The sequence below is a fragment of the Sarcophilus harrisii genome, chromosome 5 (assembly GCF_902635505.1).
Source record: "Sarcophilus harrisii chromosome 5, mSarHar1.11, whole genome shotgun sequence".
NCBI classification, from domain to species: Eukaryota; Metazoa; Chordata; class Mammalia; order Dasyuromorphia; family Dasyuridae; genus Sarcophilus; species Sarcophilus harrisii.
Genome location: NC_045430.1, coordinates 163,436,529 through 163,462,056, shown reverse-complemented (window position 1 = coordinate 163,462,056; position 25,528 = coordinate 163,436,529). Strand labels below are relative to the sequence as shown.

The following is a 25,528-nucleotide window of genomic DNA, read 5'->3' as shown; positions in this document are numbered from 1 at the left end:
ATTTCTCTTATTTCAGAGTTTTAATAAGCTTTGAAGTTTTCTTCAGGCTGAGAAGTCTTGTACTTCATTAAAAATCCGTTATTTCACTTCTAGTATTATGCTTATTTTTAAAAAATAGATTATATTTGCTTGTTAGCAAAGAGCATATATTTTTCCCTCCCGAATTGCATATTCCAGGCACTTCTTCCCTTTATAATGGTAGTAGGAGCCTGTGTGTCTCCTCTATACTTAAAATCTTTGTCTGATGGCAGATTTTTTTTTTTACTTGATATTTTGACTATTCTACCTGGAAATTTTTATTTGGGGTTTTCTTTACAGATTTTTTTCGCTATGCCTTCTGGTTTTCAGATATTTGGACAGGTTTTTTTTTATATATATATAACTTCTTTAATATGATGCATAGGTCCCTTTTTGGTCATAATTTTCCAGTAAAAGAATGATTCTTAAATTATCTTTTTTTTTTCCAGTGGCTTTGTCCCATTCCCAGAATGTTGCCTCTCCTCATCTGTCCCTCCTGAATTCCCTCGCTTCCTTTGAGTCTCAAATAAAATCCCACCTTCTATAATGCAGTCATTTATTTTCAGACCAGGTTAACATAAAGAGTTGGAGAATGGCTGAATACATTTTGATATATGAATGTTATGGAATATTATTCTATAAGAAATGATGAGCAGGATGATTTCAGAGAGACCTGGAGAGACTTACAGGAACTGATGCTAAGTGAAATGAGCAGATCATTGCACACAGAAACAAGATTATATGGTGATCAATTCTGATGGAAATAGCTTTTTTCCACAATGAGGTGATTTGAGACCACTTCCAATAGACTTGTGATGAAGAGAGCCATCTGTACCCAGAGAAGACTGGGAACTGAGTGTGGATCACATCCTAGTATTTTCACTTTTTTATTGTTGTTAGCTTGCATTTTCTTTCTCATTTTTTATCTGATTTTTCTTGTACAACATGATAATTGTGGAAACATGTATAGAAGAATTGCATGTGTTTAGCATATGTTGGATTATTTGCTGTCTAGGGGAGGGGAAAGGAAAGCAAAAAAATATAAAGCACAAGATTTTGCAAGGGTACATGTTGAAAACTATGCATGTATTTTGAAAATAAAGCTATATAAAAAAAGATGTTTTGAAGGTAGAATCAACCAGATTTGACAATGGATTGAATAAGGGGTTGAGAAAAACCTACATTGCATTTGTAAGTTGCTTGAAAGGATGGTAGTGTCCTCAAAAGTTAATAGGGAATTTAGGAAGTGATTGGGAGAGATAATGAGGTGCTGTTATCCCCATTTTACAGTTAAGTAACCTGAAACACAAAGATTAATATTTTGCCTAGGTCTGAGGTAAGTGTTCTCTCTCACCTGTATTTTTTAGTTTATGGGGTAGTAATAGCTAGTGACCCAGTAAGGTTAAGGTCCAGTTACCACCTTTGAAGACCTTTCTTAAATATTTAAAGGTTTGGATCTTTGGAAAGAGGAAAAATGATTTAGTATAGAATATTCCCTCAGAAGTTTGATTAAGGACTGAAAAGGTTTTTCAAGAAAGTCTGTAAGAACTTAAGATTAAAGAAATATTTATTAATATTTTATTTAAGAGAAACAAGGCATGAATATGCTTCCAAAGCAAGAATTTTTGAGTCTGGGTCTCTTGTTTATAATTTATTTTTGCTATATCCTCATTTTACAGAAATATGCCAAATGTCAAACAATAAACTTACAGTTTTTAAAACATATATCCTTCTAATCAATTGTGGAACCTCTTCTATAAAATAAATTCTGTGAGAAAAGTAATGTATGAAGAACCCCCAAATGATTTAATTATTGGAAGTGTTGAATTTTTTAAAAAATAAAACTTACAGACATATATATTCTAAGAATTTGACCTTGTTATTAAATCACAGGTTATGTTTACATGCTGTTATGGAGAAGATTTTACTTCTTGTTAAAAGTAATTTTTAGAAAAAATCATTGTCATGTAAAAACTAACAGAAAGAAAAAACCCAAACTGATTGTAAACTAGTGATTATGCTTGATTGAATGATTGAATAATGATGCTAATTATTTTACTCTGATTTTCTTCTAGTTAAATTTATAGTTTTATTCAATATCATAGTGTTTCAGTGAGAAAATTTCTCATGGTGTACACAGCATCATTATACAATGTATTTACTATTCTGAATTATTTTAGAATTCTGAAATAGATTGTAAATTTCCAAGCATTCTGTTTTGGCATTTTTAACAAGATCATATATACCTGATATTTTTCAACTTTATGTGATAGCTACCTTATGGAGGCGATTTTTCTGCTGCTTCTATAGATGTTAAACTCTTGTAAGAGTAGTTTCTGTAATTGTCAAATGACTATTGCATTGTTAAAAAAAAATATATAGTACCTATGTAAAAACCAATAAATTTATATATTTGTTTAGGAAATGAAGTGAGAAGGAAACTAAAATCCTTTTTAGACTTTAAATTTAGTCATTAAATATGCTAGAAGGAGCAGCTATTTTACTTTTGTCTTTGTATCCCTAAATGTTTGTTAACTTGAAGTCAGCAGTGTAATGTGGCAACCAGAAAAGCTAATGTCATCTTAAACTCTCTAGGATGTCTAGGACAAGAGAGCTGGTGATAGTCCTGCTGCCCTGGTCATTTCACTTCACTTTCCTTCTCAGTCTTGACCATGTAGTTCATCAGTTAAACTATATGCTCTTCTCACCATTTTGAATCCCTTATCCCATTAGACTAAAGCTACCTATACTTTGAGAAACTCTCTCTGGTTTACCTTCACCATTCTTCCTTTATTGTTATTCGTATGCTGTTGAATTGTGAAGGATAAAGTTGCAAATTGATTGGGCCAATTGCAAATTTATAATTCTCTACTGGCTTTTAATTGCAGCAAGGCAGTCTTTTTACTTTTCCTTATGAATGCATTCCATTCACTACAGCTACTGCAAATCGTTCTTTCCTCTAGATTCTTTGCTCTTCAACAGATGATTGCATATCAGATTTTACTTGGAAAAAAAAAAAAAGAATCCAATTGTCATTGAGTTAGCTCCCCTCTCCTTTTGTGTTCTGAAAATCCCTTTATTATTATTTATAATCCTTTTTTCCCCTCTTTTCTCAGCTCTTCTCCCTAAGAATTGTACTTCTATTCTCATCCCTTCCTAACATTCTAACTGACACATTATTCCTGCAATCTTCTCATTTCTCTCTTTATTCTTTGATCCCTGCCCATCTCTGGGCTCCTTTCCCTGGTACCAAAATATTTGTACAAATCTTTTCTATCCTTAAAGAAAAAACTTCATTGAACTGTTACCACTGACTTCATTATCATTCTTCAAGCTGTTGTTTTGACTCTCCTTCCTTTTTTTCCCCCCCACATCTTTTACTTCCTGTCTTCTTACTCATTTTTTTTATCCTCTTGTAATCAGGCTTCCAATTCCATCACTCACCTGAAACTGTTCATTCACTTCAAGGTCTTTAATTATCCTGTAATTGTTTAATGACCCTTTCTCAATCCTTCTCTTCAGTTTCTCTGCAGTATTTGCCACTGTTGATTCCCCCTCCCCTTCTTTTATTTTCTTACATCCTTGGATTCTTCAAAGCATTGGTTCCCTTTCTACCTGTCTGGTTACCCTTATTCATATTGTCATCTATGTCATGCCTTAAAGTTTTGATGAACCTAAAGCTCTGTCCTGAATATTCATTTTTATAATCTCTCTCTTGGTTATTAACTCATCAACTCCCATTTGTTTAACTATAACCATTATAAAGATAACATCTAGATTTTTTTTTTTTTTTTTTTTTTTTGCTGAGGCAATTGGGGTTAAGTGACTTGTCCAAGATCACACAACCAGAAACCTACATCTTTATGTCTAAGCCTAGTATCTCCTAAGTTCCAGTTGCATATCATCTAACTTTTGAACATTTCGAATTGGATACCCTGAAAAGTATCTCAGCTTCATTATGTTCAAAATAGAATGCATTATACATACATGCCCCTATATTTCTTAATACAATCACCATCCTTTCCTAGTCATTCAGAATTATGTTCTACTCTGCGTCTCACTTCTTATGGCTTTTCCAGTCACTCTTGTTAAATCAATCTCTAGAACTGCTTTCCTATTTCTTTTCTCAGTATTCATGAGGCTGCTAGTGTAGTCCCTTATCACCTCTTATCTAGATTATCATCATAACCTCCTACCTCAAGTCTCTTCCTTCTTTCATCCATATTTTTGCATCATTGCCAAATTAATATTCTAAAATTAAAAGCCTAACTATATCCTTTCTAAAAATATCCATTTCCTCTCTTTTCCATAATGAAATAGAAATTTTTCTGTCATTTAAATCCCTTCACCATCTCGTTGCAACTTACCTTATAAGCTTACTACTACGTATTGCTTTTCTTGACACATTCCATATTCCTTTCATATTTTTTTAGTTATATATGGCATTCCATTTTTACTTTATTCCTTTGCAATGTTATCCTCCTCTATCTGAAAAAGTAAGTAACCAGTGTAGATTAGGTAATTTTCTTTCAGTTGACTCATTAAGAAAACTTTGCATTCTTTAAGGCTTAATCTAATGAGCAAAAGGACATCTCTGTATAGGATCATTTAGAGAACATCACTGGAGATAAGGAATCTCTCTTTTAGTTAGAAAGCACAGGACATCTTTATACCATGACATTGGCAAATGCCATTAGTAAGCATAGATGTTTCTATTTTTGCCACATTCAATGCTGATACTCAGCACAGTTATTTCTGCAATCACATCTAAGACACCTTATTTGAGTTGAGTCCTTAAGGATACAATTGGTTCTTCTATCAATTAATCATAGATGTAGCAATATTTTACATTTTTTTACCTCTTCATTGATGGTATGACTTTTAAAATGTGTCTGTTGTAGAAAATCTGCCAAAGCTTGCCTGTTTCCCATTTCACATTTTTATCAAGGATACTCTTGCTGCCTACATGAGGAAATCCTTTGGAGCAGTAGTTGCTATTTTTTTCTCAGTCACATTTTCTTAAGTACTGTCAGTGATCCTTTCCATTCTTTGGGGGGCCTTTCTCTCTTTGAAATTTTTCAAAAAAGATCAATCTTTGAAGGCCTTTGATACTATGTCATTTCTAACACAGATTTCTTCCATATGTGTTTGGAAGGCCCAGCTGTTCATCCCAACTTTATCTTCATAAACATAATGGCATTTCATCACATAGTATATTGAGTTTAGAGGTTTTAGAATCCAAATGTGGTCTTGCTTTATTGTCACTGATAAGAATAGGCCATAGAAGTACTGGCACATTTTGTTTTCATTTTACCTGTGTTTGTCATCACCCTTCCAATTTTGTATATAAATGTTTTCAAGATGATCTGACTCACAGAGTCTTAAGATGATCTTTGATAAGTAAATTCATCTTGCTCACAATTACTTGTTGGTAGGGTTTCTTTGGTTCTCTGGTTTCTCTTGGTGAGGCAATATTTCTTCTATACTTTTTTGATCCTCTTGTAACATTTTCTAAATGAACTTATCTAAACGTGTTAATTTTGGTGAAGAAATTTAGTTTTTGCTAGTAAAGGTGATTTCCAGGTTTTTATCTTCCTAAATATGCCGATTGATCATACTTATCTAAGTAATATTGGTGGAAATATTGCCTTTACTTTGAGCTCTTAACTATTTTTTATATTCAATAGCTTGTTTAAAAGATTCTGGCTACTCTTAATTTCACACTGCTTCTCATTCCTTATCCTTTCTTCTGATTTAATGTTAATAAATATATTTGTAATGAAAAGTGTGCTGAATGGGAGTTAGAGGAATAATGTTTGTATCCTGGTTTTTATCATTTTCTAGCTTTGTGACCTTGAACAAGTTAGATAACTTTTCTGTATCCTAGAACACTTCTAAAATTAGGGTCAGGGTGGGGGTGGGGAGGTTGACCAGATGATTTCTTTATATTTTTAATTGAAGCTTTTTTTTTATTTTCAAAACATATGCATGGATAATTTTTCAACATTGACCCTTGCAAAACCTTGTGTTTAAAATTTTCCCCCTTTCCTCCCATCTCCTCCCCTAGATGGCAAGTAATCCAATATATGTTAAACATATTTAAAAATATATATTAAATCAAATATATGTATACATATTTATAGTTATTGTTCTGCACAAAAAAAATCAGATCAAAAAGGAAAAAATGAGAAAGAAAACAAAATGTTAGCAAATAACAAAAAGAACAAAAGGACTATGTTATGATCCGCACTCAGTTCCCACAGTCCTCTCTCTGGGTTTAGATGGCTGTCTTCATGACAACACCATTGAAATTGGCCTGAATTATCTCATTGTTGAAGAGAGCTACATCCATCAGAAGTGATGATCATATATAATCTTGCTCTTGCCATGTATAACGATTTCCTGGTTCTGCTCATTTCACTTAGCATTGGTTTGTACAAGTCTCTCTCCAGGCCTCTCTGAAATCATCTTAGTGGCCTTTCTTACAGAACAATAATATTCCATAACATTCATATACCATAATTTATCTAGTCATTTTCCAATTGATGGGCATCCGCTCAGTTTTCCAGTTTCTTGCCACTACAAAAAGGGCTGCCACAAACATTTTTGCACATGTGGGTCCCTTTCCCTCCTTTATGATCTCTTTGGGATACAAGCTCAGTAGAAACTCTGTTGGATCAAAAAGTGTGCATATTTTGATAGCCCTTTGGGCATAGTTCCAAATCACTCCAGAATGGTTGAATCAGTTCACAACCAATAAAGTATGTGTCTCAGTTTTCCCACATTGCCTCCAACATTCATCATTATCTTTTCTGTCATTTTAGCTAATCTGAGAGGTATGTCGTGGTACTTCAGTTTTTTGTTACTTGCATTTATGTGATTGATAATGATTTAGAGCATTTTTTTCATGTGACTAGAAATGGTTTTGATTTCTTATCTGCAAATTGTTCATATCTTTTGACCATTTATCAATTGGAGAATGGTTTGGATTCCTATAAATCTGAGTCAATTATATATTTTAGAAATGAGGCATTTATCAGAACCTTGAATGTAAACATTTTTTTCCCAGTTTATTTCTTCCCTTCTAACTTTATCTACATTGGTTTTGTTTGTACAAAAACTTTTTTTTTGTTGTTGTTGTTTAAAGAAACACATTTTTTATTATAATTTTTATTTACAGTATATATGTATGGGTAATTTTTTACGACATTATCCCTTGCACTCAATTCTGTTCTGATTTTTCCCTTTCCTCTCCCTACCCCTTCCCCTAGATGGCAGGCAGTCTTATACATGTTAAATATGTTATAGTATATCCTAGATACAATATATGTGTGCAGAACTGAATAGTTTTCTTGTTGCACAGGGAGAATTGGATTCGGAAGGTAAAAATAATCTGGGAAGAAAAACAAAAATGCAAACAGTTTACACTCATTTCCCAGTGTTCCTTCTCTGGGTATAGCTGATTCTGTCTATCATTGATCAGTTGGAACTAAATTAGATCTTCTCTTTGTTGAAGATATTCACTTCCATCAGAATACAAACTCGTACAGTATTGTTGTTGAAGTATATAATGATCTCCTGGTTCTGCTCAGCATCAGTTCATGACAGTCTTTCCAAGTCTCTCTGTATTCATCCTGCTGGTCATTTCTTTTTTTTTTTTTTTTTTTTTTTCTGCTGGTCATTTCTTACAGAACAATAATATTCTATAATATTCATATACCACAGTTTACCCAACCATTCTCCAATTGAGGGGCATCCATTCATTTTCCATAGATCTGAGAAGTAAACTATCCTTTGTTCTTCTAATTTGCTTATAATATCACTCTTTATGTCTAAATGAATCCACTTTGACCTTATCTTGGTATACAGTGTTAGGTGTGAATCGATGCTTAGTTTCTTCCGTACTAATTTTCAATTTTCCCAGAAGTTTTTGTCAAATAGTGAGTTTTTATCCCAAAAGCTGGGATCTTTGGGTTTGTAAAACAATATACTATTATAGATGTTATATAGACATTGACTATTTTGTCTTGTGAATCTAACCTGTTCCACTGATAATTACTCTGTTTCTTAGCCAGTACCAAATACTTTTGATGGATGCTGCTTTATAATATAGTTTTAGGTTTAGCACAGCTAGGCCATTTTCATTTGAATTTTTTTTCATTAATTCCCTTGAAATTCTTGACCTTTTGTTCTTCCAGATGAACTTGTTATTATTTTTCTTAGATCTGTAAAATAATTTCTTGGAAGTTTAATTGGTATGCCACTGAATAAGTAGATTAATTTAGGTAGTATTGTCATTTTTGTTATATTTGTTCAGCCTATCCATGAGTGCTTGATATTTTTTCCAATTAATTAGATCTGACTTTTATTTGTGTGGAGAGGAACGTATAGTTCCTGACTTTGCCTTGCCAGGTAGACTCCCAAATATTTTATATTATCTACAGTTATTTTAAATGGAATTTCACAGTTAAAATTACTAATTCTGTACTTCCTGTGTTTTCCCCAAGTTATACTTTTCTCTTTCCTTTCCCCCTTTCCCTCCTCCCTAGTATTTTGCTTCTGACCACTTTTTCTCTCAAAAAGCCCTCCCCTTTTACAGACCCTCCCCCTTTTTTATACATTTCCCTTTCTACTTCTGTTCTTCCTTCTATTAGCCTTCCCCTTTCTTTTGATCAGATGATTTCTAAGGTCTTTCTAATTCTAAATCTATAAATCTGTGATTTTAACTTCATCTAGTGTCTGTTCCCACCTGATCCTGAAATGATTGCTTTATCAGTAACTGCTTGTTTCTTGCAATAAGACATAGTAAATTTCATGAATTGTGATTTGTAGATAGATAAAATTTTCATAATGTATTGGAGTACTCACACCTTTGATACTGATATTTCTTTATCTTGAAGGAACTTTTTTTCCAAATTAGTTTTCAACCTTACTTTCCATAGTAGCATTTACTTTGAAGTGACTAAGGCATTAAGTTTAAACGATAGAATTCCTCTTAATTCTTCATTTTCTACAAGATGTTGCCATGTAAGCTACCATTGTTTTGTTGATAATTTGCTTGCCTTGCAAAGTGAGATGATTGCCTTTAGCAGTTCACCTCTTTTGGGAACATCTTTTGAGTTTTTCCATTTAGTTCCGCATTCTTTACATCTTTTTTGTGGAAATAAGTGGGAAATATCAATATGAAGATGCTTGACTGCTTTCAATATTTTATCCTTCCATAGTCAGGCTTTAAGACTTCAAGTATGGGCCAATGATGGCGTATTACCTAACAGTAGTATGCCTAACATGTGCTAACACAATAAAAAAAATCTGATAAAATAGAAATGTAAGTTGAATCAAATGAAAAAGAGAAAACTTATTCAATATTAATGTTATAAATGATGGGAAAGTTATGTCAGTTTTTAAAAATCTTAACTTCTCCACAAATTCATTCACAGAGACACACATATATACATGTGTGTATATTTTATTTTTGTAATACATATTACGTTGCTTTTTTGATTGTTACAAAATCTTACCAGTTCTGGTCTCTGTTGATTTATTAATATACTGCAAATATGGAAAATAGACTTAAGTATGATGAGAATGTAGTAATTTATGTCCACATGAAAAACTGTTCTCTTTAAAATTCAGTTATCTCTACAGTAATATCAAGAGCAGTTCATGGAAAAACTTGACCTTTTTGTAGAGATTTAGATAGTTTGAGCCTATTGTAGTTCTCCCTAGCCTTAAATCCATTATCCCCTCTCTCTCCTAAATAAAACTCAGTGACTTCCAAATCAAAAAAGAATTGAACAAAAGCATCTTATGTACCTTCATGGCAGAAAATTAAACGGCTATACTGGAGTAAGCAGATAGGTCTGTCATTTTATGAAATCTGTCTGTAATGATAACAGAATGTGATTTGGCCTTAATAAGTTTAAAATTCTTAACATACACCAAGGAGAGAAAGAAACTGAAGGCTTTGAGTTTGAATCTTGGCAATTAAAAATTTAACAAATAAATGAAGCTGATAAAACTTCATATAGCTTTGTCTCTTCCAGGAAAGAGACATAAGCATTATAAAATATTGAAGGCTATGGCTGAATATAGGAAGACAATTGATAGGTTCTTAAGAGCAAGAATACATGAACAGACATTGTAATGCTGAAGAAACATTCAGAGAAAGCAGGCAAGACACTGTTGAGCAGTAACAAAGAACAATAATGGGTACATGCCATTAGATTTGTTAAATGTAAGAAAGTGGTTTATCTCTGAATGGAATTTCTGAAATGAAAAGATTCAAAAATGGAACACCCTCTGTGGCTGAATTCTGCATTCATTCAGCCAGCATTGTGTCAACAACTGTTAAAACAGACACCTTGGTCTTCAGGATTTGCTTGTAACTCATCAAGTATAATTCTGCCTATGAAATGGAGAGGTAGTGAATCTTGTCCTTTGCACTGCTGTTGTGCCCTAAGGAGCACAGGGTCTCATGTGGTACTGTGACACTTTCTAAATCTCTGGGCCTTGTAGTTTGACCTCCGCCATGCCACCAATTAGTGTCATCTCCCCCAGGTAATCTGTGAGCTCCAAGAGCAGGAACTGTCTTGATCTTCTATTCATGTCCCTAGGACCATGTTTGGCATATTGCTTTTTCGTTTCTTCATAGAAACTTCAAAAATTTTATATAAATGTCATTATAACAAATGTTCCACACTGCAAAGAATAAAAAAAAAAAAAACTTTCAAAATATAGAGATCTTGAGGCACAGGGCTCCAGTTATGGAACAGAATAGATACATACACTTCTCGTTCTTTCTGCTTCTTAGCAGTGTACCAAGAATGTGATCAGTGAGCTTATGTTTGTTCAGCTGTAAAAAAAAAAATTACTTTATCATCATCTTCCTTTGGAATAAATACAAAAGAATAAATGTAAAATAAAAACAACTCAGAGCCATTCTTATCAAAGAGGCAATGAAGTTAACAAAGCATTTACATTATCTCATGTCCCCAAATGTTTTGCAATCACTTTAACCTACTCTTAAATTTGTGCTCCACAGGACTTTAGCTAATCCTTATTTGCTGTTCAAAGCCACTTTAATTTTATGTATACAATCCTTCTCTACTATAGATTCTCCAGCTCATCCTTCATACAATCTATTCCATATTCTCCCTTTTCTCAAGTGTCCCAGTCTTTCTGGACTTTCACCCCCCAAAGCAAACAAATGACCCAATTTACTACTAAACTAAGAAGATTGAATCTTCGAACAGGAGTTTTCTCAGGTTTCCTATTTTGTTCCTTAAAATTTCATTAACTAATTTTCCTTTACTCTGATCTGAGGGGAAAGGTAGTTCTTCTCCTTATTAAGGATATTCTCTTTTTGTTCTCTTTTTCCCACCCCCACTTCCTATATAACCTTACCGTAGCTATCAGCCAATCACCTGTTCATTCTCTCTCATTCATGTTCAGTCATTTTTTCAGGAGTGGCTTATTCTGATATAATATACAGTACTAACAGATATTCCCAATCCTCTAAAATCTCTCCTTGATCTTTCTGCCCTATCTAGGTTCCTACCTAGCTTTCACTTCTCATGCATGGCCAGATTTATAAGAAGCAGTTTACAACTGATGATTTTATTACCTTAGTCCCTATAACCTCTCTTTCATTCTCACTGTTCTATTCAAACTACTTTCAGAACTCACTATGCTTTTAGCAAGTGCAAGGGCTCATCATCAACTCTCATCTTCATTGCTTTCTCTATAATATTTGTTACTACTGACCACACCTCTTCTTTCTGTATAATCTCTTTTCTTAACATTCTAGATCAGAGGTCCTCAAACTTTTTAAATAGAGGGCCACTTCACTGTTCCTCAGACTGTTGGAGGGCCAGACTATAGTAAAAACAAAAACATTGTTTTGTGGGCCTTTAAATAAAGAAACTTCATAGCCCTTGGTGAGGGGGATAATTGTCCTCAGCTGCCACATCTGGCCTGTGATCCATAGTTTGAGGACCCCTGTATCTAGATATTAATCTCTTAATTTTCCTTTACTGATTGCTATGTTGGTTTTTACCCTCTTAAAATGAGAATCTCCAAGGTTATTTTTCCCTCTTTTTACTTTTTCCCTTAACCTTAGGCACTTTCAAGGCTTCATGGCTTTAAACTCTGCACATAATAATCCTATAACTCTGTATCTGGCCTTGATCTTCCAAAATGCAGGTCACTTTTTTTCCAACTGTCTGCATGACAGCTCCATCTTAAAGACTCTTTATAATTTCATATCTAGCCTTTCATTAACTTCCTTTTTTATCTTTCTCCTAAAATCTTTTTCACTTTCTGATTTACATATTTCTGGAATCGTCATTACCTTCACCCAGCTTCCTACGTCTAAATTCTTGGTCTTATCTTTTCAGTCTTCCTTTTCTCTCAGTAAGACTATATAAGTAACTGACTATTCTCAATTCTATTTCATCATTATTATTCTTATCTATTTTCTGTCTTCTCTCTCTTATACTAGTACAAGCTCTCATTACAACCTGCTCATTTCACTGCTAGATTACTCTTCGTTCCATAAGTGTTATGTCATACCTTTGCTCAAAGTTGTTGAATGATTCTTCTTGTCTTCCATATAAAATGCAAAGATCTTGCTGACATTCAAGCCCCTATATGTGGTAGATTTATCTCATATCACCTGTATATTCTAGGTACCAATAAAACTGGATTCATGAATTTCCCTTTCCCATTTTATAGTTTTTTATATTTTTGCTTATTGTCCCTATGCCTAGATTGTAATCTCTCCTTCCACCTCCAACTATTCAAATTCAGCCTATTCTCGAAAGCCCCAATGAAATGTCTCCTTTTTTTCATGGAGCCCTCTTGGCATAAGGTACCTTTAATAACATATGTACTAATTTGTGTTATGGTTATATGTACGTAAATCAGTAGTCCCCTATTATATCACAGGCTCCATGCAGGAAGGGATCTTGTCTTATAATTTGTTATTCCCATAGGGTCCAAGAGAGTGATTTGTACATGATGGTATTTGTAATGTAATGAATTAAATTGTCAAATTGACAAAAAAAACTTAGTTTTTTAAGTAATTTTTATTTTGTTCTCTGTTTTTTCCTCTGTTTAGTGGTGATGAGTTCCTCAATTTTCTGCTAAAATTAAACAAACAATGTGGTCATTTAACTACAGCCGTACAGAACATAATTAACCAGTTACCAGTGAATTCTCATAAGGTAATCAGTAAAAGTCATTAAATGATAATAAATTGTCAACAGTATTTAAAATAACAATTACAAATTTAAAAAAAAAAACATTGATTTGGTAAAATTTTATAAATCCCCATAATTATATGAGATAAATGCAAAACAATGTGCTAAAATTAAAATGTTCTCTTCTGTTCCTACTAACCAACCCAAAATATCCTTATGTTCCAACTTTTAAAAAAAGATAATTACCTAGACTGAATTTTAAACAGTGAGTAAACATAATTTTTTTCTGATTGAGAATTTAATTGTTTAAAACCAACTTCAAGTTCAAGTTGAAACAAAGTATAATGATTACAATTAGATGCAAATTGTTTCATTAGAAATTTTGGAGAGAAAAAACCCTATAATTTAGAAACAATAAGAATTTTAGAATAGGAAACCATTCAATGACCTGTAACAATGGAAACTTCAAAGTTTGTCTGCTAATTAGTTTCATCAGTTTTTGTTTGCAATTTAAAATATCAAGATTATATATGATTCTTGAGAAGCTTACAGGGATTTTTTGTTGTTTTTTTTGTTTGTTTTCATAGGATGATTTGATAAAAATGTGCATTTACACATATATATATAGATGTTCCTTGTATAAGTGATTTCCATAAGCGATATGAACTTGGTAAATTCTAAAGGCTGTTTTCTTTATTTAAAAATTATTTTATTGTTCTATTGATTGAGTTTCATTGTTGCTATTCTTTATGAACAAAATAATTATCTCTGTGACCCTGGACTAGTCACCAAACTTCTATCTAGACAGTCAAATACATTGGATCCCTACATACTAACTTAGAAAACCCTGAATCAACATTTGTGTTTTATTGTGTTTATATTTTGTAAAACATTTCCCAATTTTATTTTAATCTAAATCAAGTAGCACTGTTTTTGAAGAATGTAACTCATTTCTTAAGACAACTCTCTGAGACTAAGTTGCAAAGAAGATACTGGTTAATATTGATCACAGGTTTAGTTCCTATTCTCAATCACATAATATGTATTGTTTATTTTATTTTAAGGAATATGTGTTGTTGACAGCAATTGTTTTCCATTGTCTAAAATGTACATTTTGGCCATTTTAACAGATAGTATTAGAATGGGGATCCTCCCAAAGGTTTACATCAGTTTGTGAAAATTTGGTTTGTAATGTTGAAGATCTGGGTGAAGAAGTCTGTAAACTAAAAGATTTAATTCAAAAGGTATGTATTTGCATTATAAAATGGCCATTTAAATTATTCTGAATACAAGCATGTGGGTTTTTTGGTTGTTTTTTGCTTTAAGAAAAATAGCTATATGAAAATTTAGTTGCTTGGAATAGTCCAAATTGAGCAAATGATGTTTAAGGATTTTTTTTAGTTAATTACTAGAATAAACTATCAATTTTAGTAATTATAATTTTAGTGATTATTATATAAATGATATATATAAACATTTTAGGAGCATATTTTCTGTGTAAGTAAATATACCTGTATTTTATGTAGTTTAGACAAAAATAATCTAAGACAACCTTTAATGTAATTTCCAAAGAGTCGATTGCCCTAAAATATTTACTAGCCCACAAAAATTCCAAACCAGTTTATTTTATCACTTCCTACTTTGCAGTCAACCCAAATCAGTTAGTAAGCATTTATTAAATATTACTATATGCCAGATAATATTCTAAGGCCTGGGGCTACAAATTCCAACAGAAAGACAGCCTGCTTCAAGAAGCTTCCATTCTAATGGGGTTAGCTAACCCATAAAAGGAAACCATAAAGTTTATTAGAAACAAGGGACCCAGTACAGAGGCATAGTAGAGAAAGATTGGAGTGCATCCTGCAAAGGAATGAGGCCTACATACTTTTCTTAAATGAAGTAACTGAGAGGAAGCATCTGAGAGGTAAAGACGCATGGCTATTTCCAATGTGTAATATTCAGTACTGGAGTAAGCATTCAAAATGAAAAGGTTTCCCTCTGGTGTCAGATCAAAAAGCTCCAAAGTGCAACATGGGTGGCAAAATAGTGATGCTGTTCATGTGGTTACTTCCTTTTATAATGAGGATTTAAATTTATTCACATCATCTCATTTTTTGTGACTCTTGTTCTTGTCATACTATAAATTCTCTACATTCCACCCACTAATTAAGGAACCTTTTTTAAAAAAAAATTGTGATATTCCACGAATATCAGTGACATATAGAAGCTTTCCATAGATAATCTATTCCACTTTGTTCCACTTGCTTCCATTTACCCCTAATTCCTGAACAGTAATTTGTTTCATCCTTCTCATCCCTACTATGTACCTCTAGATTTCCTTTTGGATGACTCCCACCATAAATTCTTCAGGTGTTATGGGTCTTTTAAAAAGGGAGCAACTTGAGGTTATTAAAAAAACACTGCCTGGTTTTCCAAACATAGTGCAGCTCTTTCTCCCTTTCCTGAGCTCTGGGCCTAGTTCACAACCACAATGTGGGTATAAAATATACTTAATCATAGATTCTGAGTTTCATGTCTGTTTGCTTATCATAGTTTAGACAATATTTGTTTTCTTCTTAAATGATTATGTCAGATTTTCCTTTAGAAGGCTTGCAGTTTTCTCGGGCTTGGTCTATTTAATACATTGTCCTCTGAAAACTGGAGCATTTGATGGAATTCACCATCTATAGAGAACCCCTCTACTACTTGGACTCTGAATTGTATATCATCCCATGGAAGTGGGGAGACATCTTTGGGAGAATCTATTCATTCATTCATTCATTTATTAAGTCAGTTATTTAATACCATGCTTAATAAACCAAAGGTCAGTCAAATTTGTCTCCATTGTTTCTTCTTTCAAGGAATTTTATATTTAACATCAGAGCTATTCTCAAGCAATTCTATTATGCTTATTCTTTGTTAACCATAAAAAAGTATTTGATTCAGTGAACAAAATGTCACTTTATCTTAAAAGTAGTAACAATAGATAACATGTATGAGACTTTTTTTTTTTGGCAAAATGACATTTTGTTCTACCAAATTAAGTACATTTATCATTAACCAAATATAAACACAATAGAATCATAAATTTATTTCATCTTTCTGTCATATGTGATTATAGAGTTATGTTCTGCTCTGGAATATTGTTTGCAAAATTCTGCCTGTACTGTTTTCATTTCATCATCGGTTGATCCTCAGAACCCACATATGAATTACAGAGATGAGAAATTAAGCCAAACATCTTGAAAATTGACCTTATGATCTTATTTGGATCACTTCTAGTGCAGATCTCTTCTTATGAATATTTTAATCCAACTACCCATCTTATTTTTTTCTTTTCCATAGTCCCATATCTCCTTCCTCATACTTAAAATCCAAGCCTGTTATGTTAGTCAAATATAATGGAGCCATTGTACTGCTAGTATAGAGTCTGTTATTTTTATCAGTTTCTTTCCCTTATAATTTTATCCTTAAATGCGCTCAAAATTATTCTGCTTTTTGGGATCTCCCATCAAAGCTTGTTTTTCCTTTTACTATTTTTGTTTTATGAGATGAGATGATTATCTTCTACCATCTTTCATTAAATTTTGCATACAGATGTATATTTTGCCACCAGTATTATCATGACTTCCATCTCGTCCTGGCAAGAAGGTCAAATTAAAACACACTCGAATCTCTTTTGACCTTCTTGCAGGAGCAATTGCTTTATATCATTTAAACTTCTTTGGGAAATAATATTGGTTTTTATTTTTTAAAATAGGTTAGGTTGGACTTGAATTAAATACCACATCTACTTATTTTTATTCTTTTTCTAATTTTGTGTTAATTTTGACGTTGGCCTATAACAAGAAACAGACTGGTATGTGCAGAAACAGATGATATGATCATTTTCAGATCATGATGCAATAAAGAGCCAGAGAAAGATAAACTAAAAACTAATTGGAAATTAAACAGTCTAATCCTAAAGAATGATCAAACAAAGAACAAATCATAGAAACAGTAATTTCATCCTAGAGAATGACAATAATAATAAGACAACATACCAAAATTTATGGGATGCAGGCAAAGCAATTTTTAGGGGAAATTTTATATTTCTAAATGCTTCCTTGAGTAAAATAGAAAAAGAAGAGATCAGTGAATTAGGCATGCAATTTTTTTAGAGAAAGACCAAATTTAAAACCCTCAATTAAATAACAAACTAGAAATTCTGAAAATCAATGGAGAGATTTAATGTAATTAGTTTTATCTAAAATTGAAAAAAAAAAGCTAATAAAACTAAGAATTGATTTTATTTTAAAAAACAACTAAATAGGTAAAGCTTTAGTCAATTTGATTAGAAAAAGAAAAGAAGAAAACCAAGTTATTAGTATTAGAAATAAAAAGAGTGAACTCACCATCAATGAAGAAATTAATTAGGAACTTTTTTGCCCAGTTGTGTCAAAAAATCTGACAATCTAATTAAAATGGATGAATACTTACAAGAATATAAATTGTCCAGATTAAAAGAAGAAATAAAATACTTAACCCATTTTAGAAAAAGAAATTGAACAATTTGTCAGTGAACCTCCTAAGAAAAAAATCTGCAGGCCCAGATAGATTTCTAAGTGAATTCAACCAAACATTTAAAGAAAATTTAATTCCAATGCTATATAAACTATATGGAAAAATAGGGAAAGAAGGAGTCCTGCCAAATTCCTTTTGTGACACAAATATGGTACTGATATTTAAACCAGGAAGAGCCAAAACAGAAAAAGAAAATTATAGACTAATTTATATAATGAATATTGATGCAGACGTTTTAAACAGATGATCTTCCATATCTGTAACCAGTCATTTCTTGTATATTGGAATATAATTACTTTAATTGGGGAAAGTATTATTTGAAGTGCATGACCATTGCCTGCTTTATTTATGAAGAGGTATTCATGATTAGAGGTGAAAAGTTATTGTATAACCTACAAATCTCTAGTCTCTCATTTCTTCCTCCTGAACCATATTTTCCAACATTCCCTATGCTCATCTTTGCATTAAAGTCACCAAGCATTAAAATACTTATCAATTTAGATTTTCTTAATATATCCTTCATAGAGTTTCTCTACCTCCTCATCATCTACAAGCTTTTTGCCACAAATTAGTTGTCTTCATGATGGTTTGGAGGAACAAAGTTTGTCTGTTGCATAAATATTCACCTTGAACCCTGCAAAATAGTGTTTTCCCATGAAATGATGCTTTTTGCTGCTGCCTTTAGAAACATTAAACCATTTCTAATGATTCCTTAACTTTCCTTTTTGGAAGATCATGATGTATTTTCCATTTAACTCTAACTTCCTCTTGTTTTATTTATAACAATAATCCTAAAAATAGCTAGCATTTATCGAGTATTTTAAGATTTACAAAGGATTTTAGATATATTTGATTTTATCTTCACAAAAATTTGGAGAACTAAGTAGTATCATTAGCAGTTATCTAAAAATTGATGTGATTGAAGTCCTCCTCTCAACTTTACAGTACCAGAAATTAATGTATATAAAAATTCAAAAACTGGGATTCTTAGAACCCATTGTCTGCTTTCCTGTCATTGTGTTATTTTCATAGCATAAATAGAAAAAGGCCCATGTAGAACTGAAGATTACTTTTTATTTTTCTCTAATTTCTGAAATTATACTTTAATTTTATGGATTTCTTAGGTCAGATAATTATCACCATATAGCCAGCCTACTAATAATGAAACCTCTCCAAACTATCAAGACTTATCCCCTAAATTAGTTGTTAATCTACTTTCAAGGCTATAATAAAAGCTTTCCTGTATGGTAAATCTAATAAAGCTATCACTTCACTGCCAGAGATTTTGAGAATTCATATTTACCTCAATTTTCAAAAGGATTTGGGATCCAGGACTCCAGAGGCATGCATAGTAATAATTTTTCTATATAAGTAAATGCCAATAAATTTTGTACAAAACATTCCTTCTCAAAAATTATAACAAAATTCTAGTAGATCTATATATATGCTACAAATTCCCATATAAAAACTTTACTTTCCTAGGAGGGAGGGAGACAGGAAATACCTTAAGAAAGGAAATATCTTCTAGTTATTCATGTACAGAGCTCAAGCTGGATATTACCATAATCAAGATTGATACAACTAGTCAATTCACTTCATATAAAGAGAAGTAAAGTTTTTACTTTTTATTTTTAGAATTGAATTTATTTTAAAGCAATATTTTTTCAAATTAGTGGTCTAAAAGAAATTTAGAGTGATTAGCAGAGCTTGTTCATGTAAACCATTAAAACGCTTGATTATAGTAGTATCATTTTTGAATTGTAACTATATAGATCATAGAATTAAAGTTGGAAGGGGCCTCAGACATACATTTATGGAACCACCATCTTCTGATTCCTAAATTTCTTAAATTCTTATACTCCATACTTGTTGGTAGCATTGGATTCAAGTAATTGCCATGAAAAGAACAAAATTGTACAACTTCTAATATATTTGGAGAAATAAAATGAAAGCTGATTTTTTTTCCCTTGGAGAATTTTTAGCACTTTGGTGTAAGGAGAATGTGATTACTAGATGAAAAATAGTTTAAACCATTCCTTAAGGAACTAAAACTCGAAAACACAGCAATTATAATACAATCAGAGATTTTAATATTCTTTTTTTTTTTTTTACATTCTTAGTCACCCTCAGAAATTTTCTGCTATTTGGTCATTTTATTTTTTTCATAAAGTCTAATTTTAATACATATACGTCCATGAAATAAATATTTTATGGATCTATATGATACCATTGGGGGCAAAAACAGTTGAAGGTAAGATACAGAATCAATCTATTGCGTTATTGCCTAGAAGCATATTTGAACTCTTCTCAAAAGAAGTGGTCATGATGGGATTTTGATTTGGGAAAGTGTCAGAGCTATAATATCTGGGGATTTTGCCTCTGTTCTTCTTACAGTGCAAAAAATACGAATAATGACTAAGTACTTTTTTTCAGGAAGGTATGAGTTATCAGAAGATTAGTGTACAGACGACAAAGAAAGAGAGTAGGGGAGAGGTCAAGGCTAGCCGTTAACACCACATCACTCACTTTCAAACCAACACAATGACAAGTTCTTGTCAGAAAGAGTCATTTTAAGTAATTGGTTAGTAAAAGGAATGACCATCCCAGGATTCAGTAAATGGAGCATCAGTGTCAAAAAGGAATCTGTTACTGAATGAAGCCATGTGGAAGTGGAGCTAAGAATATAGTACTAATGAGATTGGCATTGAAACCCTTTATTCAAATGTAACTTAAAATTAATTTTGCAGACTTCTTTCCTTAAATATTTACATTGTAGATTTTAGAAGTAGTTATTTCTACTAAGTTGAAAGTATTTATAGCACCAATCTAACACAGGATGTTTCCAGTAAATATCACTCAATAAAAGTGCCTGACTTTTTTTTTTTTTAATCTTTTAACAATCTTTAATTTTATGTTTTGTTTGTTAATTCTTCAACATGGAATTTGTTTGATGGGGTTTATCAAGGTTAGGCAAAAAAGTTAATTAAAATAGTGTTTTAAAATCTGATTTCAATAACTCTTGTATATATTTCCAAGTACAAATTTTCTATAGGAATATTTTACAATTGTATATTGCTCTGTATATCATTGATATTTAGTGAAAGGAAAGGAGCTATAGTGTCTATTAGCCAGAATTCCTAATAGGTAACTTTTTCCAATCACACCTCAATTTTCTAACCAATTTCAAATGAAAAATGATGAATTTAAATATATTATTATTTATTTCTAATATAATATTGATGCATTTTTCATAATGGGATAGTATTAAAATTTAATCATTAACAATATTTTAAAGATCATTTATTTTCATTCAAAGTCTTCCTTGATTAAGAATAGCAAAACTTTTCTAGTTATTTGTATTTATGTTAAGTCAAATACAAAAAAAACCCACCTTTTGAACAATTCTTTTAATGAAATGAACTATCAATATCAAATATTGTCTTTTAAATTTTTCTATATTTTATATTTTCCTTTATTTCTATTGTGAACTAACTTCTGTTTCTTTTCTTATATCAAATATTAGTTGCAAAATGACCAGAAAAATGATCCCTGTCGTGTACCACCTATAGAAACATATTCTACCTGGAATAGCAGATTTTTGAAGAGGGCAACATTTACAGTATGCGGATTTGGGTTTCTCCTTTTCATTTGCAAGCTAACTTTCCAGAAAAGCTGATGTTGATACTTATTTTGAGCAATGTGTATAGTCAAGCCTTCGGAAGAGAGTTGATAACTACTATTTATGTTGTTTTATACTCTCACTTTCTAGAAACATTTCAGAAACAAGGTTGCACATGTTTCTTCATGGATTTTTTCTGTCAGATTTATAAATCTAATTTGTTAATTTTGATCAAGATATAAATAACAGGTAATTCTATGATTTTTTTTATTCATTTGAATATCTTCTGTGACTATTGGTCACCTTCAAATAAAGTTTTACCTAGTTTGTCTTTGATCTATGATATTAATGTGTGTGTTTTGCACAGATATGAAAAACTATGCCCATGTGGAATGCATTTTTCCCATAATTTGGAAAATATTCTCTAACATGCTTATGTTGATATATCTCAGAAAATATAAAGTACTTTCTGTTAGTCTATAATCTCTCTTGCCATTTGTAAGACTTTCCTTTGAAATTTTATATTGGCCCTTAAGAAAAAATTTTCTCATTTATAAAATTTGCAAAATATGATGGTTTTGAAGCATTCTAATCAGTGTGTTAACAAAAGTATCATCCAAATGTAACTTTTTTTTTAAATTATGGAACAAAACATGGGAAAATATAAAGAATTGATAATAAAATTAGATAATTAAGTAATGGCTAGTAAAAATAGTAATTTTGCCAAACTGATTGTGAATGTGATTAGGTGATTTTATATGATGCTTAATAATTTTTTAAAATGTTATTTTAGATTTACATTGATAGTGGATGTTAACTATTTTATTTCCCTTATCAGTTTGTTGAAAACTAATACAGTATCCATTTGGGTTTCTTTAAGTCAAGTCAGGGATGGGGAAAAAAAGATATGGGCAAATAAAAAAGGGAAAGAAAAGAACTAACTTAACTGTGACTATAGGAGTTAATTTTTTTTTTCCTGGCTGAGTGCCATGCTTACAACAGATGTGGTTGATCTGCAACTGCTTGAAAGGTAAACAAGAGAGGGGAAGAAATTGTAGCAAGAAATAAGAGTGTGAGGAGATATGATGAGTAGTGATTTCTGTCTGTCAGTTCTACAGAAACAATAGAACCAGATTAATCATTCTGTTTTTGAGAATGTGTTTAACCATGTGAAAGTAAATGATCACATCATGAATCAGTGTCTGAGATGAGATTTTTAACATTCTCATTTGCTCTTTAACAAAGTGAAACATCTCCCTCATAAACTGAATTAAATTTGAAAGGATTGGAAAATGGATTGGACTTAAGATAAAAGAAAAAAATTTAGACTAAAAATGATCATTTATTAGTAACACATTGTCATAGGATTTAGAGTTGGAAGCAGACTTATATATCATTTAATTCAATCCCCTCAATTTTCCAAGAGAAAAATCTGATCCTCAGAAACATTAAATGACATGCCTAAGGTATCATTGTTGACCTAGAAGCAGAGCCAAGAAAATTCAGGCCTTCTGCCTTTTAGATCCATTACTCTTTCTACCATACTCCTATTACTCTTTTAAGGGGGAGCTATTTAATTTTAATTGTACCTAGGTACAAGGTATAGTTTTTCCAGTTGTAATAATAAGGATAAGAGGGTTAATAAAAAACAAATTTTTCTATTACTCTGAATCATTTTTCCAGTAGATATATCTTATAGGTTAGCCTCTCTTTCACTAGCTGCATTCCTTCTTTAGCTCTAAAAAATTAAACCTAAATAGCATTATTACAAGTATTTGAAAATGTATAAGTTTATTAGATTTTTCTCTGTGTGTTTCTCTATCTTTCTCTTCTCTGTCTCTCTCACACACATGAATAGTGCTTATGTTTATAATGTACAGTAAACAAAACCAAGACTGCAGTTCTATCTTAAGGTAAGCAAGCAATGGGGTAATTTGCTTTACAAAAATGTATCCACCATAAGGTGATTTTAGATAAAAGATATCTCTCCTTAAGATGCTTAATCTCTGCTTACAAACATTTCAGGAACATAATTATCCCAGTAAATGGGGAAATAACCTGTATTGTTAAGTGTCAACAATAAGTAGAATAAAATGTTACTGATGTATCTAATGCTGCATTATCAATATAGGGCAAAGATTGAGCTGAAAGTAAATTTTACTTTAATGTATTATTTATTCATAGGCTAAGATAAATTAATAATGTTAAGAAAGCCAGGATAATAATGCTTCTAAAATGATTGTGGAATCTTCTCTCAAATATATAGATTAAATTAGATAAAATAATAATTATACTTGAAACTCCTGCCTCCCCCCTTCTGGCTCTATGATTATCTGATCTGATTAAAACACTTGAGAAAAAAGTCTCCTTTTTAGAGGCATCAAAAAGCCTAAAAATTATATAGTATACATCAGTTATTATTAGTTTATTAGAACAGAACTCTTTTAAACCCTAGCCAATCCAAAGCTTTTAGTAAATTTTGACAGCCTAGTATGTTAGCTTTATATACTTGAAAGAAATAAAAGTTATAGTCTTTGACAATCCCCAATAATATTAACTTCTAAGTCGTTTTTCTTGTTATCTTTGATTAGAGAAATGTTGATGTACTTTCTTAACTGTCTTATCTGTGTAAGGTGGAGGGATTATAGCATCATATGTAGTTTTGTCTTTTAATAAATGTATATTGATAAAAAAAATTAGTTCACCAGCCTACCAAAAATGTTCCCATTGCACTATCACTAAAAATACAACTACTCTGTATCCTTACTTGTGTTCTCAGCCACTTTAAAGGCTTCCCTAATATACTCCTTAACTTCTTTATATTTTCTTCAGCAGTGACTGACCACTTTAATAAGTCACATCTATTAGTAAACTAATATTTTCCCAAAAACTAAAAATTTCTAACCATAAATAATCATTTTCTAAGCTTGCTTAATGTGCCAAAAGTCTTCTCTTTGACTTTCTCAAAGCCCTTAAGTCCTGTCATCCTCTTCTTGAATCTTTTTTTTTCCATATCTTAATTCCAAATTGTTCTTTCTGGCATGCTTTGTTATGTCTGCAAGTTAGAGCAGCCTACTGACACAAGTTCCTGCCTGAAATGGAAGCTGATAATATGAGGGTGAGCAGTAAATTAAAGACAGGATTTCCAAAAATACTATTAATTGTGGAGTCTTTATAATTGAATTCATTTTATGTAATTTGGCATCATTTGTGGTTTTCCTTGCTTTCGGTTTTTAATCAGATTATAATGCAATAATTTTGTGTAATATTTTGAATTTAATAAGAAAAACCTTAGGAAGATAAGTCACAGAAATAGAAAAATTATTATAAGTATATTCTTTGAGTAAATTTGAGTATAAATTACTTGAACTCCAGAGCATAGAAAGATTCAAGATAATACAATAGTTCCAGGAAATTCTTGTGACCTGAAGAATAGGAGACTGCTCTAGAGAATTCCTATTACCTATACAGGAATCAGAATTTGTACAGTCCACTCTGTTATTGAAGACAGATTTAGTCTTTTGGGGTTTCAGAGATGAACGACAATTTAGGTTGAGAAGAATATAGCCTCAAATAACCTGTGTGGCTTTACATCTCAACAAGTGGAACTATTGAAAAGCAAGGACACAGTTGCTATATTAGCTCCTGTATAGTTTTGGGGATGTCTGAACGTGCTCACTCTGATTCCCCTACTCTTGTGTTTGTAAGAGGAGCATGTTCAGAGATCCCCAAAGTTACACATTATACAGTGAGTTAATGACAAGAACAACTATTCTGTAAAAGGAAATGTAAAATATGGCAGAATAAAGCACAAAATTTTAATGTAGCTTAAAACTAATCTTAACAAATCAATATAATTATAGCAACTAAGTGGTAAAATGGATAAAATGTCAGGGCTAGAGTCAAGAAGACCTAAATTCAAATCTAGCCTTAGGAAAAAAAAAATAGCCATGTGACCCTGAACAAGTCACTTAGCTACTGTTTGCCACATTTTTCTCATCTATAACATGAGGATAATAATAGCAGCTACCTTGCAAAGTTGGTGTGAGATCAAATGAGATAATATTTGTAAAGAACTTAGGACAGTTCTTAATATATAGTCCTATATAGATGTTAGGTATTATTG

At 31.7% G+C, this 25,528-nt stretch overlaps 1 protein-coding gene across 1 annotated transcript in view; it reads left to right on the top strand.

Moving 5' to 3' along the window:
- Positions 1-21,738, top strand: part of ASZ1 (ankyrin repeat, SAM and basic leucine zipper domain containing 1) — a 98,231-nt gene extending 76,493 nt beyond the window's left edge. Inside the window, exons 10-12 of the mRNA XM_031938867.1 lie at positions 13,139-13,244; positions 14,351-14,464; positions 21,307-21,738. Of these exons, the coding sequence (XP_031794727.1) occupies positions 13,139-13,244; positions 14,351-14,464; positions 21,307-21,459 (373 nt within the window). The 3' untranslated portion in view covers positions 21,460-21,738. The remainder of the gene's footprint in view (positions 1-13,138; positions 13,245-14,350; positions 14,465-21,306) is intronic.
- The last annotated feature ends 3,790 nt before the right edge of the window (positions 21,739-25,528 follow it).